A 16,814-nucleotide genomic window follows, 5' to 3' on the forward strand; every position below is an offset into this window, starting at 1 on the left:
AAAAACAAAAGACAAAAAAAAAAAACCGAAACCTCGGTGTTGTGCTGAAGGATTCAAGTGCAATGGGGAGGAAGAGGAAGACTGGTTGGGTCCGCAACCCAAACCCAAGCCATCATTTTTGTCAACCATTTTGTTCTTTCTTGCCAAGAACAGAGAGAATGGTGAGGAGGGTTGAAAGTGTCTGAGCCTCTTGAGGTCTTGTGGGTTTTGCTTTTTGCAGCAAGGGTTTTATGTTAGTATTCGTTTACTCCCTTATTTCTCCTCTCCTCTTTAATCATTCGCAGCCCTAGTTCTCCTCTCTTGAGCGCCTCCATCCCCAAAAATTCCCTAAATCTCAGTTCTCACTCATCTCACCCCATAATCCAATTTTCCATACCCTAGTTCCTCAAGAGTAGCCCATTTTCAATTGAGCCACAGGCAAGTTCTTTTTACTCTCTTCTGATCTTGTGTTGGATGAACTGGAATGGCTGTTAATATTTTTGTGTGCGTTTCAATCAAGGAACAAACAGCAAGATGCCCATTACTTTTTTTCCCTGTGATTCTAAGAAGAATGGGATTTGCCGATTTCAATTTCGAATGGATTTTTCCTTTTGTTTGTGCTGTAATGAATGCTTTATGTGAATCACATGAGCTTAAGAACTTGAATCAAGGAAGACCAAGACCTCTGTATTTCACTTTCTTATGTCTCTTCCTATTTTTCTTCGACTTCTTTAGATCTGCAGGTCTATACCTTGAATCGCATCGTTTCGGTTACGGTTTGAAACTTGGGTAGTACTGATTGTTTGGTCAAAATTCGTCGGTAGAGGCAAAACTGGATCGGTAGTTTCAATTTGTTCATCACTGGTCATACACGATTCTTTTACTTTCTGGTCAGTTTTTTGTTCTATTATTACAAGTACCTCAGAATTTCCAAGGGTGAAGTTGTAAGTCAATATCTAGTTGATGACTCACTAGCAGATATATTCTTCTTTCATTCTTATTTCATATTCTGGAATTTGTACATACCAAGTTTACTTCATCTCCCATTCTTTCTCATTCTTCTGTTTCCTGTTCTTCTGCTCTCAATTATCTAACTTTCTCAAATGTTTACTCATATTTTATCCTTTCAATTCTGGGTGTGTGTTAAATTCTTAGTCTGCTACTTCTTTTTTTTTTTTTGCAGGTATTTCGTATTCGGTACTAGAACCTGAGTTTATTAGTTCTTCTGGGTTTCTTACTTCAGGTAGTTGTCCTCTGAAGTTTGTGTTTTTTTTTTAATACTGCATCCTATTCTGTATTACTCACAAATCCTTGCACTGGGTCTCTTAAGTTTAGCTATACTCTTTCCTAGAAGAATATATGAAATAAAAATGGTTTCTATTTGGAACATAAGTTTAGCTATGCCTCTAGAATCGCTAATGAAGCATAAGATAAGGAACTACATAGCTCTAGCAGTGAACGTGAGTGAATCACCTGTATTCAGAATCATAGCAAAAACAAAAGCGAGATTATAGATTTTTGAAAAGGAACTGAAAACATATCTAAAATCAGTAGAAAAGTCTATTCATCCTGAAGCAGTTAAATATGGGTACAACATAGCATGATGAATTGCACTTGAATCAATACCAAATGCACCTTCATTTTTGTTATGCAAACTGTATCATTAGATTGCATACTTTAATAGACTCCAAAACAACAATCAAGCTAAGCCTCAAAGTTCTCACCTGTGGATCAAATAGCCCCATCTGTATTTCGCCAGGTCAATATCCAGTAAGGATTCTGTAAGCAAATTGAGACCTGAGCAGCAGTGAGGAATTAAAATAACATAATCTGTTACTTTCTTTTATTGTAAGGAAAAACGTAATATGTTTCTTGACTACTCCTGGTCGTTCATACCAATTCAAATTTGTATCACTTACTTTAGAATACCCAAACAGAGTTAAGTCAATAAAATAAAGGGAAAAAAAAAAGCAAATAAGGGGAGCAATATTTAAAAGATGCTTGTTACCATGAGTATACCTCACCTTTTAAGCAAGCTTCCCCACTCCATTCTTAGACAGCCGCATGCAGAGCAGCTCAATCGTTGGAGAGTTTTACTGAAGTTAGGAGATTGATAACTTTTACCACAGGCAAAACTAAATATCCAATAAAAGTGAAAGAACCAATTGAATTAGCATGAAGTGATGAAATCCTAAAAGCTAGCAAAGACACATAGACCACTATAAAATGTTTACTACTTCTTTGCATTGTAAGCCCTTGCCAAAATAGCAACGAAGTCATACACACATACATGTACAAATTGAAAGTTGAACTATGAGTTTCCTTCCTAGCTCTTTATTGTAATTGTATTGTCTTGTTCACTTATTGTTGCAACAGAGCAGTTGAACTATGATTACCAAGATTGAAAAAAAAATAAACAGAAGAAATCATAGAAACACCATTAAAAATTAGATGTCCAACTTAAAGAGGATGAGCATCTGATGCAAAAATTGCTTCTTCAATTCCCTGCAAAAACAATTGCCTGAAAAAAGTAAATCACCTTTAAACCCCTTATGTGACATTTACAATCAATAAAATCTCAGCCAGATTGAAAATTAATTGCCTACTTTATAGCCCAACTATGTTTAACCAACGAAACCATTGATCTTTGCCTAATAAATTGCAAACGAAAAACTATTGACAAAATGAGGTTGGTGGTGGGTAGCAGATCGTAATATTCAGTTGTAAAAATCAAAGCGATCATATATAACACTAACAGAACCCATACCTCAATCATGTACCCGTCATCTCCTTATTTTGAAATCCAATTGACCAGAGTAGTATTGAGATGGACCCTAGATTGAGATCGAGAATAACCTTCATATTCTTCTTCTTTTTCTTCCAGCGAATCCATTGATTCTGTGCTTTTAATAGGAAAGGGAAGGGTATTAGAAAGAACAAAAAGAATTCTCAGCTTGTAGCTGTTCCTTGAAAGATGTGGTGATGTTCTTGCCAAAAATCAATCATTGCAAATTGTGAGCACACACGTACGTACTTCAAATCAATTACGTACCAACAATGACTATATCAAACATTCAAACCTCATGCCAGATTCCTTCTGCAATTCGCTTTGCCACTTCTCCTCCGTTTCAGAGATACCTTTTGTTATCTTTCTGAATTAGAAGAGGGAATGTGAACCCGATCATCCCTCATGCCATCTCCGGTCATGCCCACGACGGTTGTCGATCAGTATCAATATACGCGCATCGGTTATTTTGACTTCAGTTTTTAGCCAATTAACAAAAGTATTTTCATTTTATGTTTTTACCGTAATGTCCATGCATTATGATTTCTCTATAGTTAAGAGTTATTTAATTAAAGAATGGCAATTGAGGAAAGAGATGTTTGGCAGTTCTATATGGAAAATTGCCTTAATTAATAGAGATATGTTGATTATGTTGTAGTTTAATTTGCTGTAAGGAAAAGCCAGAGAAAATGCCACTGGGGCTAATAATGGGGATAGGAAGGGCATTTCGTCGAAAGCGAACAGCGTCCCTCGACATTCTTTCCCCCAAACGTGCCCCGAGAAACTTTTACAAGGGGAAGAACTGCAAGCCCACTGGTTTCCACACCAGAAAAGGTTTTTCTTCCACTTTGATAATACTCCCATTCACTTTTGCAGAGATGATACCACTAGAAAGGTTTCCTTATTGCTCGAAATTTTGCAGGTGGATATGTTGTGGTGCAAGACAAACTACCCAACTATGTAGTCCCTGATTTAACTGACTTCAAGGTGGGTGCAATTATTTCCTTTCTCTTTGTGTAAGTTGGTATCTGCATTCTGTTATCTATGAATTAGACCTTGATGAAATCCTTACCCCTGCCTCCAACTATTCTTTAAAAGAAACATTTGACTCTCAAAGCATTTAACTACTCCTGAATGGTACGAGTACATACATGTAGTTGTTAATCACTTTTTTCTGTTGGATGCAGCTCAAACCATATATATCGCAGTGTCCCCAAGGGGTCGACACTGCAGAGTCAGCCAAAGGAACTAAATAAGCACACGGGGGGCAAGTATCTTTCCTTTATTGTTGTAATAGAGAATTAAGCTAGTCATATTCATAGATTCTGTTTTAGTTTTGTTTTTGTGATCGTATTCATCGTAAGGGTACATGACTAGTGAGTCTTAACACTTCTAAAGTAATAAGCTTTGTTTTGTTCAATTAGAATATAAGTGGACTCATCACTTATGTGTATGAGTAAAATGCTTGATTTTTTTTTACTGAGTCCCTATATTCTACATATTAACAAAATGTGTCTTCTGGATATTCAAAAAATAAAAATAAAAAGAAACTCAAGGTTGCTATAGTTTGCTATTCCCTTCTGGTCCTGCTTGAAGCCATAGTTTTGGGTTTGTATTGAGAAAGTATGAATTTGAGGGGAGGAATATTCAGAAAGAATTTCCTATGGAATATGAGATTGTTGCTTTGCTATGTTTCGCAACTGGTGGTTTTTTCACGTCTTATAAATCCTTGAACTGACAATTTTGAAATCAGTATATTGGCTGAAGATGTAGATTCACTAATTTTGTAAATTGGATATACATGTACACAAATCTCCCGACTATGAGTCGTAACTCGTTTACTCTAGCATCTTCCTTTCTAATCAGTCTTTCTACAGTTTCTAGTGGCTCTTGGAAGGAACGATGTTTGGATTGTGGCATTCTCCTAGTGGCGATGTCTTATGATATATAATAAAAACATCTTTAGCAAGACTAGTCAATTTTGAAGAAGCACCGAAATTAGCAAGAGTATCAGCAGTTTGATTGCCCTCACGAAAAATATAACTTGATCTAAAATGCATTTGGGAGATTCGATGGAAGCAATTGGATCATTTCACACGAAGACTCCAAAGAACTAGATGAAGACTCTAAGATGCATATACTTAGATTCAGCAGATATCTTTTGCAAATGATAATTTGGACGCAGCAGCGTCAAAGACTCAAAGAGGAACCTATAGTTTGTCTGCTGCAGCTCGCACAAAATGTTGGGACCCTCCTTACTTCCAAGTGGTAGTATTGTCATGCAGAACTGATTTGCTTGGTCGAACACCTTAAAGATATGCTATGTTCATCAAGCTCAAGATTGGCTGTGCCTTCAAAATGAATGGTGAGGTTGGAGAAAGCTCATAGTGGTCAAGTACGTCTGACAGTTTTGTTCAGAGTAAGCCAGCCGTAATAGTCTTGAAAGTAGTCTACGATACCTTGTTGCAAAACGTCGTAAACATCTCCAGCAAGAAGGCTGTTATGCACACAATAAGGTATCGAGCAAAACGTCGTAAACATCTCCAAAACTTAAACGCTCAGGTGACAGCCATGGGTTTCAAGCAACAGGACGACCTTGCTGCTGCCGAGGAAGCTGCAGTGATTGCCTACCAAAAGAGTCCCCATTTCAAGGAGGAGATGGATAAGGTACCACCGTGGGGCATCAATATTTCAAGGGAAGGTAAGGCTGTTGGGTCAATTCATGATCGTCCTGCTATGGAGACGCATTCGGCTACCAAAGAACAACAGAAGAAAGATAAGGCATCACAGGCCAAAGCAAACCATCAACAAGAGTTAGAGAAGAAGAGGAAAAGTGAACAAGAAATTCGAGATGTCACAAGCGCAGGCTCTTCACATACTGCGACCTCTGTGTCGGTTGTCTCCTCCCTTGAACACCAAGAAAACGACCAGGGTACTGCACATCCTATGTCAAGGTCTTCTGGAGCGACTCCCAATCCTATGGCTTGATTGGCTTCTACGGTTGTCACTCGGACTACGGTGTCTCGCCCTCCATCCTCTATTGTTCAGTCTTTCCCTTAAGCAAAGCTCTAATAGCAGTGGTGCAAAGGAGGTGCATAGGCCATCTCGCATTGGTCGTGTTGGCGGACACCACTCACAGCAGCAAGAGGTGCAACAAGGAAGAGTCGACATACCAGCCCGTGGCCTTAGTCGTGGTAATCCCCAAGCTGTTTCCACCACCCCTGCCCCCTGTGGTAGTATCCCAAAAGGTCGCAGTACTCAAGAAAATAGCAACAACAGTGGTAAGGAATAAAGATGACAATTTCAAGCTATCAGTGTATGTATGTTTATCACTACAAACTTCCTTAATAGCACCTCTTAAATAGCCACCATACAAAAGATTCAAGAACAATGATGGGAAGAACAAATAATCGATATGTTTATGCTTAAACTGTTTGTTTCAAAGTCATAATCATTTAGCTTTATAACACCAAGTTAACAAGTTCATCCGATGACAGACTGATATATATCTAACCTGATGGAAGACAATCCTACTGGACAGAGGATGAACACGTGATTTAAGTGCTATATAAACTTCAGTACTTCTAATCCTGATTGAAGGCCATTCATAAATGAATGTTGGCACCCAGAATAAAAAGGACTACCAAAGCAACAGCAAAATCCCCTTTACTTGTAATGTATGTTTCCCAACAGACACTGAACCATTAGTGTAGGCTACTGAGCTCAGATATTATGTTATACATCAGTTAAATAACAAATATTTAAGCTTTGGATACAAGTAAGAACTATAAAGCTTGCTCGGCCGTGAATGAATTACTACTATTGCACTACAGAAGCTGGTTTTGAGTTCTTCAACCCGAACAAACAAGTGAGGTCAGGGAACAAAGGAGGAAGAACCCTAGGCTCTGGAGACATGAAATTTACAATCCTCTCATGAACATTATACCTGCCAAAGCACAATGCATTCAATACTCTAGGCTAATACGCTCAATGAATAACACATGATTCAAAAGGAAATTACAGCAAACTCAGGTCAAAAACGCAAAAAGAAGTACATTTACCTGATCTTACGACTCTTTGAGGCTCGTCTGTCTACAATCTTTCTCGTCTTAGACTGCATCTTTTTCAGAGACTAAAAGGCTGTCTCTGTGGGATACAAAATAGTCAAGATTTATATCAATTATGCTGAAAATAATTATTGTTGATTGAATAATTGGAGCTGCTAAGCTATCAAGTTCCAATTCGAAAAGTTTTAATAAATTGAAATCAAGAGGCAACAACCAAATAACAGTAGAACCAATTCAGTAAAACATCAGGACAACCTTGACATTTACACTACACATACAGAAAATTTAGATGTTGCCACTTGTCTATGATTCAAAATTGGTTAGAGGATTGCAAAATTGACCTCACATCTAAAGCAGCTATATAGTAATCAGCATAGTTATATATTACAAGAGTTTTACCAGATGATGTTGGGTCAATCGTCTCAAAGAATTCTTTTAGTAATTGCTGGTAAAACTCCAAGTCATCCAATAACAGTCAGCAACTCAGCATCACCATCAGCTTGTACAGCAGCATCAGGCAATTCCTGTCATATAACAGGAATAAAATTACCCAATTTGTGTAAGAGGCATACAACTCCGCATAATATTTATAAAAAATATATTCGTAAATAATAAATGAGATTAACACAGGAATTTGGCTCCTAGGAGAATTTATATTGCCAGTTATATCTTACTCCCCCTGTCACCATATTGCAGATAAAACTAATTAAGATAACATGTGACGAACTTGATTTACAATTTCGTAACACAACTGACCAAAAGAAAGTTACATGTAATGTCAACCTTTATGTAATCACTTGTTTTAATTTACACTGTTATGAGAAAAAGGCTCCACATAGAATTGAATCCTGTGATATTGACTCATGCAAAGAGGACACCACTAAGACTGTCTAGGGTGAAAGGACGAAGTCAACATTTGGTCCATCAAGAAACAAACACTATTACTAACCTCAATTAGTTACAAGTGATATAATTTTTATAAGACTTCAAGCAAGGATATATCAATGTTAATCTGGTTCTATCAACCCCCAGGAATTTATGGAAGATTATATGCAGTGTAATTCACATATAGAATGGTTCACTTAAAGTAGCACATAGTTGATTAAGTGAATTATATGCAGTAGAGTAAATTACCTCTTCCTTTGGAGTATCATCCCCTTTAGAAACCTGTCAATATGTCAGGTATCAGTAGATGTACTTTCCTGATTAAACATTTTGCACAGCTAATCACAAGTTCACTTAAACAGATGGATTAATCAAATCCTAGGGTCAAACCTGATTAAAAGCATGCAGTCTTCCTTCAATGGAAGAGGCACCTGTGTTGACCTGTGGCCTCGTTTGCCATTTGTCAATTTCTTTGTTTCTGAAAGTAGCCATTCTACAAGACGCAACAGAAAGTTCTTAGCCAGCTCAAATTAGAAACAGATTAGTCCTCATGAAAACGATAAAAATGAAATTTTTAGCATGAATAGATTCTCTTATTGATATAAGACTGCCATGAGTAGCAGTAATTATGAAGATATAGAAATACATTTGATCTTCCACCACTGGCTTGTTTTTATTGGGAGAGGATCTCAGTCCAAATACTCATTTACCCCTATGTTGTTGCATAGCAAGGGTCTAGAGACCTCATAGGAGAAAGAGTTGTTTCGAGTGACAAGTTTTCAGGTTAGGTGGAGCCTCGGTTTGATTAGAACTATATTATTTTCAATTGTTACTAAGTTGCGAATTGTTGTTTATTTAGAAAGTAAATACATGTGAATTCGATGTTGAATTCACTAGGGTCTTGGTAGTTTAGAGACTTTAATTAGTCTTAAATGAGTTGCGGCTCGAGTGGCTTTGTTGCGGGCTATAATTTAAATGGGGAAAGTTGAATTGTTGTTGTTGTGTCTCAAGTGTAAATGATTTGCAACCTTGATATGAATTAGGTACTTGTTGCTTCGTAATAGAGTGATTGTGGATTTGTGGTGGCTAATACTTTCCATATCGTGTATTGAAGACACAACGGGAGTAAGAGGTGGGTAAGCCTCACAATGATCATCGTGATTCAAGTAGTATTATAATTATTGAATTTAGTTTGAGTTGTTAACATATAGTCCTTGCATCACTAGCTTATAAAATTTGTCCTAAAAATATGTTTTGGTTTAAACTACGTGAACTTGATCATCTAGAGTTCATGGATAAGTAAAACGGTATTTTAATAAAATGATTTTAAAAGGTTTCAGTGATTATGGACTATGGTGAATGTGAGAATGAAATTGGTTTATGCATGTGGATATTAGTATGATATAGTCAATTTATATATGGATATTAAATGGCAATAATAATATACATATATATGTTGCTATATTATATTTTATATCCTTAAATGTGATTATATCTTAATGTGGAGGAAGGGATCCATTGTACCTTCCAGTAAATTAGTTTATTGAATGACTTGTTCATATTGTGATGTTGTGAGAGTCGCTTGGTTTTGTACAATATTATTATTAGTGGATTGATTATATTGTACATGTTGTTTTAACATTTGAGTCTTGTTAAAACGTTTTTTTGTCTTCAGACCTGGGTCACAGTTGTGACATGAGGCAAATAAATCAAGAACCAAGTCTTTGGCAGGGTGATTGGTTACGGTCAGTTAGAACTCTAGTATTGTTTGTCATTGTATGGCATGAGGGGTATCACTTGTGGTATCTGGGGCCTCATGAGTACACGTATGTCATGGGGGTGATCATATCAGGTCACCTGGGTTCCATTTACATATTTGTAAAAGAGAATTATTTTGATGATATTCCTAATGGTTGTTGGTTTTTTTTCTTGGTTTTAAATGGTGGTTCTTGATTGCATGTTGAGTTGTTGGTTTTCTTATTCATTGCATCTTGTGGCATATATGTGTGAATTCCTTAACTATGTTTATGCGGGAATTACGGATCTTTTCTTATTTTATGTAAGTGTGTTATGAGGAGTTAAATGTTGTTTTTTATGTAATATAAGTATGTGTATTTTAAGTCAAGTTTACTCATACGAGCTTAAAAAGCTTACTGGATTCGTTGTTTACAACCCGGTGCACCAATCCATGATGTAAGGTTATATGTGCAGATGGAGTTTTTAGGTTCGCAACAGATGAGATTATAGAAGTTGAGTTAGCGGTAGGAGTTATGTAATTCCAGGACTATTTTCGTAGTAAGCCTCTTAGGAGTGTTTTTATTTAGCTGCTGCTCAAATTGTGTACCACAACGTAAGTGTAATTATTAAATTTGTTTTGAGTAGTCATGTTTCTGAATTTGAATTTTTATTATTTAAAATTCGGGGCGTTACAAATTATGTGAGATAGAAATATAATGTTGGAAAGTTGATCAATATGGCTAATATTTTGTATATGAACTTCGTCTCTCTTCGTGAGAATTAACTTGATCAAATATATATTTTTGTTCATGTTTCGACTTTGATCCCCTTAATAAACTCAAACTTATCCTTATAATTGTAACTTCATCAATTAGTTTATTCACATAACAATCCCATGAAGATTTATGAGGCCGTAAAATTAGAAAACCAACTGTTGGATGGTAAGATTGGCATGTATTATGATATTTGTAAATATTTCAGATGAAATTAATTTTATATATATTTTGACTTTGGTTTTGCATGTCAAATTCTCATAAAACACTCAAATGAGACATAAAACACAAAATGTGATCGTTGAATTATGATATTGTCCTAATTTATATTTATATTTAAAATTCAAGTAAAATTTTTCATCCTTTTAACTTTTAACCTTAACTAGAAATTAATAATTTGAAGAGCTAATTAACCATATGTAATAATAAGTGGTCATGTCCATTTTGTAGAGCAACACACTTAAGTTAATACATGAGATCCTAAATAACAAATGACGAAATTGTACGGGTTTCCAAATTGATTTTGTATAAAAAGTACGATCGTTAATCTTACTACAAGTAAAAGTTGTGTCGTTAAAATTACGTTTAATTTTTTCTTCATCATACACTTCAATCCATGAAGTTAAGTTTAATTGTCCTAGAACCCAAAATTCATTATCCAAAAGGAGTTCAATGATATATTATGGTTTTATAAGAACATCAAAGCTAAGATCTTCATAGTTAGTAGAACTAATAAATTAGGATAAAAATATTAAATAAGTTAACGGCGCTTTAAAATTTTAATTCAACTCATTTCAATTTTTAAATCTTTAAAGTTTTTGTGTTTAAATTAACAAATAAATATACAAATGTCATTAAAAAGAATAAAGAAAAACATATTAAAATCGGTAGCTTTTACGAAATATAGTACATTATTATTTAATTTATTTTGGTGTAGCCAAGACGAGGAGAGGGAGAAAATTTTACAATTTTGTTTTCCTTTCTATTTGTCTTTTGCACAAGTTAGGCCCATTTGTATTTCACGTTAGTCCGTTTGAATTAATGAGTCACGTGAGATGTATGCGCCAATGTGCACACTCTTAGGTGCACCGAAGACACTCTCACATATGGCTCGTCAACAGACCGGGTTGGACTGAACCTTAATAAATTTAAATAAGTGACGGGTTTGGTATTTTCACAAATATGAAGATCTAAACCCGCCAACCTAAAATGGGTCTTGCGGGCTTTTACGAGCCGGGCCTTGCGGGATTGTATTAGAAAAAAAAAACATAATACTCTAATTTAAGGGTTTGAAATAAAAAAATTTATTAGAAAACATTCTAAAAAACAGTCAAAAATAAATTCTAGTTTCGAAATATTGTCGATCGACACCATTAGATGTGATCGATATATATATTTAGGGACCCTGTAAAAATTTCATCAGTTTTGAACATGGTTTGACCGTCTGTACCTACGGTTAACAAACAAAAAAGACGTTTTGACATAATAAAACTCCATTGACCGGAGTTTTGCTAAATGAGTTTTGTCGTTGCGATCACGCACGATCGGTAACAAAAATTAGGTGATTTCAAATATGTAAACAACTTTCTGCATTCGCATCTTGGTAATGGATCCCCTGATAGAGCGTTAATTAAAACGTCTATAATAAACCCTGTAAAACATCATCGTTAGTATAGAATAAGTAAGGATCGTTCAGTCCGGGGAATTAAAAGGAACTCTAAACTTTTAGTGTTAACAAATAATTATGGGTTTTAGATTGATTATTAACTACTAATGAAAATAAATCTTAAATTGATATTTACATGATTGACTTCTCTTTAACAAACTTAAACTAAATTTACCATTACACCACATAATTACAAGTTCGAACCTATCATGCATTCTAATTCGACCAATTAAATACTTTTTAAACACCAATACAATTAGGCCTTAGGGGATCATCTAATCATGCAAGATCTCAATTAACATTTAGATTGACTTAGGGCCTAATCTAAATTTGCATGCAATTGAATTCAATAACACTTAGAGTAGAAATCAAACAAGATTACATTTAAACACCAAATATTTGTTAGAGACATGTTTTATGTATGGCGTCACCCACCATGGTTTCACATGAAAATTTCCAGAATTTTTAACACTTTTAATTAACATAAACCGAACCTACTTAGGACATGATTCGATTTGTGTCAATATAGTTGATCAATTTAGCACTCAAACACAATCTTAGGGACTGCATCCAAGCACTAAATTCATATGCACATATCTGAAAATTATCTAAAAGTATGAGAAAGATGATTAGAACACAACAATAAAAATACAAACTCAATAATTATAGGAAACCATCAATTCAGCAAAGAACCAAAAATCAAATAAAACAATCTGAAAATTTTAATTCTTAATACAAAACAATAATCTCACACAAACATCTTACTACAATCTTCATAGACAAAGTATTGTAGAAAATCAAAAACTAACAAAGCCATGAAGATAAGTTGCGAGAATCACACGTTATATGAACCTTAAAGGTGTGTCTTCAATCGTGATTTTTCGGTGGAGATGGAATTTGTATAGAGGGGGAACGACGTGCTGTTTTTGGTGAAGAATGTTTAAGGTAGTATTTTGCTAGAGTTTTGGCTCTTAAATGCAAATGAGAAGTGATATTATTTGAGAGGTGAAACCATGTATATATAGAGGGAAAATGGAGGGTAGTTGCCTCTTTCTTCATATTATAATGTCATGTTTTAATCCCTTAAATCATGTCATGTTTTATTTCCTAAATCATGTCATGTTTTATGCCTTTAATGATCATCTTTATTTAATTGTTGCATGACTTGGCTCCATCTTTTTTTCTTTAATTATCTCTTCAATCCAATCTGAAAATAAGAAAATAAAATCATGAGTAAGAGATAAGTAGTTTTGAAACCTAACAAGAATTTCTACTCAAACTAGGACTCTAAACCAATTATGCGTTTTTAACTCATGTAAGCACAAAAATGCATCCAATACCTCCAAAGACTCTTACTACGACTCAATGACTCAATAGTACAACAATAAGGGCTAAGCAAAGTACAAATTGAGGTAAACACATGTTAAGAATGTCGCACAAAGTGCTCATATCATTCCCTCTCGGGGCATATTAGTGTTGTTTTTTGTTTATCAAAAATTTCAACGGTCAAACGAGATCCGAATTGGATGAAATTTTAAAATGGTCACTAAATATATATACCGATCACATCGGATGGTGTTGATCGATTCCGAGAAGTTTCCTTCATAGAGTCGTTTCATAATGCGATAGTTTTATTATAAACCTAATATAAAGGTTATGATACATTAGTGGACACTTAGACGATCGCCAACTTCAGTTCGACATATGGTCGATCGACACTAGCAGATGTGATCGGTATATATATAGGGAACCCGTAAAAATTTCGTCAATTTTGGACATTGTTTGACCGTCTGTACATATGTTCAACTAAAAAAGAGGCGTTTTGACATATTAAAATCCATATTGACCGAGGCTTTGCCATATGGGTTTCTTTGGTGTGACCGCACACAATTAGTGACAAAAAATAGGTGATTTCAGATATTCAAACGGTTTTCGGTGTTTGCATTTTGGTAATCGGTCTTCCTTTATGGCATATTAGTGTTGTTTTCGGTTTATCGGAAATTTCGACAGTCAGATGAGGTAAGAATTGGATGAAATTTTTACAGGGTCACTAAATATATATACCGATCACATCGGCTGTGTCGATCGATCCCGAGAAGTTTCTTTCATATAGTCGCTTCATAATGCGATAATTTTATTATCAATCTAATATAAAGGTTATGATACATTAGTAGACACTTCGGCGATTGATAACTCCAGTTCAAAATATGGTCAGTGGACATCAATATATGTGATAAGTATATATATTTAGGGAACTCTTAAAAATTTCGTCCGTTTGAACATTGTTTGACTGTCTGTACCTACGGTCAACTAAAAAGATGCATTTTGACATATTAAAGTCCCTATTGACCGAGGTTTTGCCAGATAGGTTTTCTTGGTGTGACCGCACACAATCAGTGACAAAAATTAGGTGATTTCAAATATGCAAACGTTTTCGGTATTCGCATTTTGGTAATAAGTTTTCATTTATGACTATTAGAGTTGTTTTCGGTTTATCGAAAATTTCGACAGTCAGACGAGGTCCGAATTAGATGAAATTTTTACAGGGTCACTAAATATATATACCGATCATATCGGCTGGTGTTGATTGATCGCGGGAAGTTTCGTTTCATATATTTGCTTCATAATGCGATAGTTTTATTCTAAATCTAATAAAATATATATGTATAATATTTTATTATTTGACGAGTTTTTACGGGCCGTTGCGGGATTTTAGCACATTGGGCCCACGTACCAGGTCAGATTTCACCTCTCTAATCTAAACTCGACCCTCTACTAATGGAAACAGACTTTCTCATGGACCAGATAAAAGCCTATCGAATTTGCAGGACTCCGTGGATTTTTCAGATCCGCGGGTTAAACTAGTCGCAGAGCACAAGTGAAGGCTGTGAAGGCAAAAGTTTCCCTTTAACCGCGGTTGGGTTCCAATCATGGTTAAAATCATTGGTAAATGAATCTGGCAGCAAAAAGCTAAAGCCTATACTGTCACAGAGAGCCATCAGCACCTTTATCATAATAGCTCTATAGACCCATGGCCTTCCCCTAGTCACCCTCCCTCCCTCTGCTTCTTCACAAGGTCATCATTCTCTCTCTCACTCTCTCTCTCTCTCTCTCTCTCTCTCTCTCTCTCTCTCTCTAAAATTCTCTTTATAATAATAACCCCATCATCATCTCCCTTACTGCAAAAAGCAAAACCCACAAGACCTCAGAGGCTCAGACACTCCCTGCTCCAAAATCCCAGTCATTTTCAACCTTCATCACCATTCTCTGTGTTCCTTGGCAAGAAAGAACAAAATGGTTGACAAAAATGATGGCTTGGGTTTGAGTCTGGGTCTCGGTTTGGGTTCCAGACCCAACCACTTTTCCTCTTCCTCCCCTTTGCACTTGAATCTCGTGCAGATTCCCTCAGAACATCACCGAGGTTTTGGAGTCATTGGATTTACTGGTATGTTCTTACGTTACGGTTTTATTAGTCTTTTGTTTTTTTTCTTATCATCAGATCTGTTTCTCATGGTTTTTTGGGTATTTGCAGGTCGAAATGCGACGGCGTTGCGTCGAGGAATCGACGTGAACCTTGCGCCGGCGGCGGTGGGGGATTCCGAGGAGGAAAACGGCTTGTCGTCGCCGAACAGCACGGTGTCGAGCCAGAGCGGGAAGAGGAGCGAGAGAGGCGACGAGAACGAGGCGGAGAGGACGTCGTGGTCGGCCGGAGGCAGCGACGACGAGGACGGCAATGGCGGCGGCGACACGTCGAGGAAGAAGCTCCGGCTCACCAAGGAGCAGTCTGTGCTGCTTGAGGACATGTTCAAGGACCACAACACTCTCAACACGGTTAGTGTCAGTTCGGTAATTTCCCCCTTAGCTTCAGTGGCATTTCTGTTATTTTAACCACACAGGAGGGCGTTTGGGTAGCCTACTTATTCTGTCTGCTCTTTTTTCCAGAGGCAAAAGCAGGAACTGGCACAGAGGTTGAACCTGAGCGCAAGACAAGTTGAGGTTTGGTTCCAGAACAGGAGGGCAAGGTGAGAAATTTCTTCATTGCCTCAAGGGTGGAATTGTCATTTGCCCCCACTGTTACATTCCAAACAGCTTTCACAGTTCTCAAGTGCGTGCATTCAATGATACGAGTTACTTCTTGTTACACCCAGTAAATGTCACTCTCATTGTAACTGTCCACCAAAAACTCTTCAGTAAATTTAGAAAGAGTTGCACATAGTTTCAACTTGGGTTAAAATTACGTATTGGTATTTGGTAAAATGCTTGATGGGGATTCACTTTTATTATGCATTTATGTTAATGCAGGACTAAGTTGAAGCAAACAGAGGTGGACTGTGAGCAACTCAGGAAGTGCTGTGAGAATCTAACAGAAGAGAACAGGAGGTTGCAGAAAGAAGTGCAAGAGCTTAGGGCACTCAAGCTTTCTCCACAGCTCTATATGCAAATGACCCCTCCCACCACTCTCACCATGTGCCCTTCATGTCAATGTGTGGGCGTCTCATCCTCATCGGCCTCATCTGCTAGTGCTACTGCAGCTTCCTCCACAGTTCTGGAAACCGGTCCAACTGGCCAGCCAGGGCTAGCAGTCCAGCGGCCTGTTCCAATCAGCCCGTGGGCGACATTGCCAATCCCGCAACATCGACCAGTTGATTCGCCGGCGCCCACCTCTAGGTCGTGATTCCTTGTTGGAAGAAGGGGAATTAGTCATTAGAGAAGCTGATGGTTGTAGTCTGACATCTTGGTCATTGGGAGGAAATGAGTGACAAATGTATATATGGTGGTTAGGGAATTAATTTGGTTGATGAAAATCCCCACCCTTTTATTTCTGTCATCTTCTTGTTTCCTTTTGCTTTGTTCTTCTCAGTTTTGGGGCTTTTATGAATATTGGTATATAGCCAAATTATGAGAGAGATGAAAATAGGGTT

The 16,814-nt window shown here is 36.6% G+C and overlaps 2 protein-coding genes across 4 annotated transcripts; both read left to right on the forward strand.

The window, feature by feature from the left end:
• Positions 1 to 342: 342 nt before the first annotated feature.
• On the forward strand, positions 343 to 4,157 carry LOC126801895 (uncharacterized). 3 transcript variants are annotated; one of them, XM_050529377.1, is made up of 5 exons: positions 343 to 417; positions 1,163 to 1,222; positions 3,423 to 3,598; positions 3,687 to 3,751; positions 3,952 to 4,156. In XM_050529377.1, exons 3-5 carry the CDS (start codon positions 3,454 to 3,456, stop codon positions 4,018 to 4,020), a joined length of 279 nt encoding a protein of 92 aa, XP_050385334.1. In that variant the 5' UTR covers positions 343 to 417; positions 1,163 to 1,222; positions 3,423 to 3,453; the 3' UTR covers positions 4,021 to 4,156. The 3 variants fall into 3 exon arrangements, with proteins under 3 accessions (XP_050385334.1, XP_050385336.1, XP_050385335.1); XM_050529379.1 differs by lacking the exon at positions 343 to 417 and adding an exon at positions 720 to 819 and having other exon boundaries at positions 3,952 to 4,157; XM_050529378.1 differs by lacking the exon at positions 343 to 417 and adding an exon at positions 734 to 869 and having other exon boundaries at positions 3,952 to 4,157.
• Positions 4,158 to 15,080: 10,923 nt separating this feature from the next.
• On the forward strand, positions 15,081 to 16,669 carry LOC126801885 (homeobox-leucine zipper protein HAT3). The gene is made up of 4 exons (XM_050529365.1): positions 15,081 to 15,337; positions 15,425 to 15,723; positions 15,835 to 15,914; positions 16,195 to 16,669. Exons 1-4 carry the CDS (start codon positions 15,187 to 15,189, stop codon positions 16,565 to 16,567), a joined length of 903 nt encoding a protein of 300 aa, XP_050385322.1. The 5' UTR covers positions 15,081 to 15,186; the 3' UTR covers positions 16,568 to 16,669.
• The last annotated feature ends 145 nt before the right edge of the window (positions 16,670 to 16,814 follow it).

The sequence above is a fragment of the Argentina anserina genome, chromosome 7 (assembly GCF_933775445.1).
Source record: "Argentina anserina chromosome 7, drPotAnse1.1, whole genome shotgun sequence".
Lineage (NCBI taxonomy): Eukaryota > Viridiplantae > Streptophyta > Magnoliopsida > Rosales > Rosaceae > Argentina > Argentina anserina.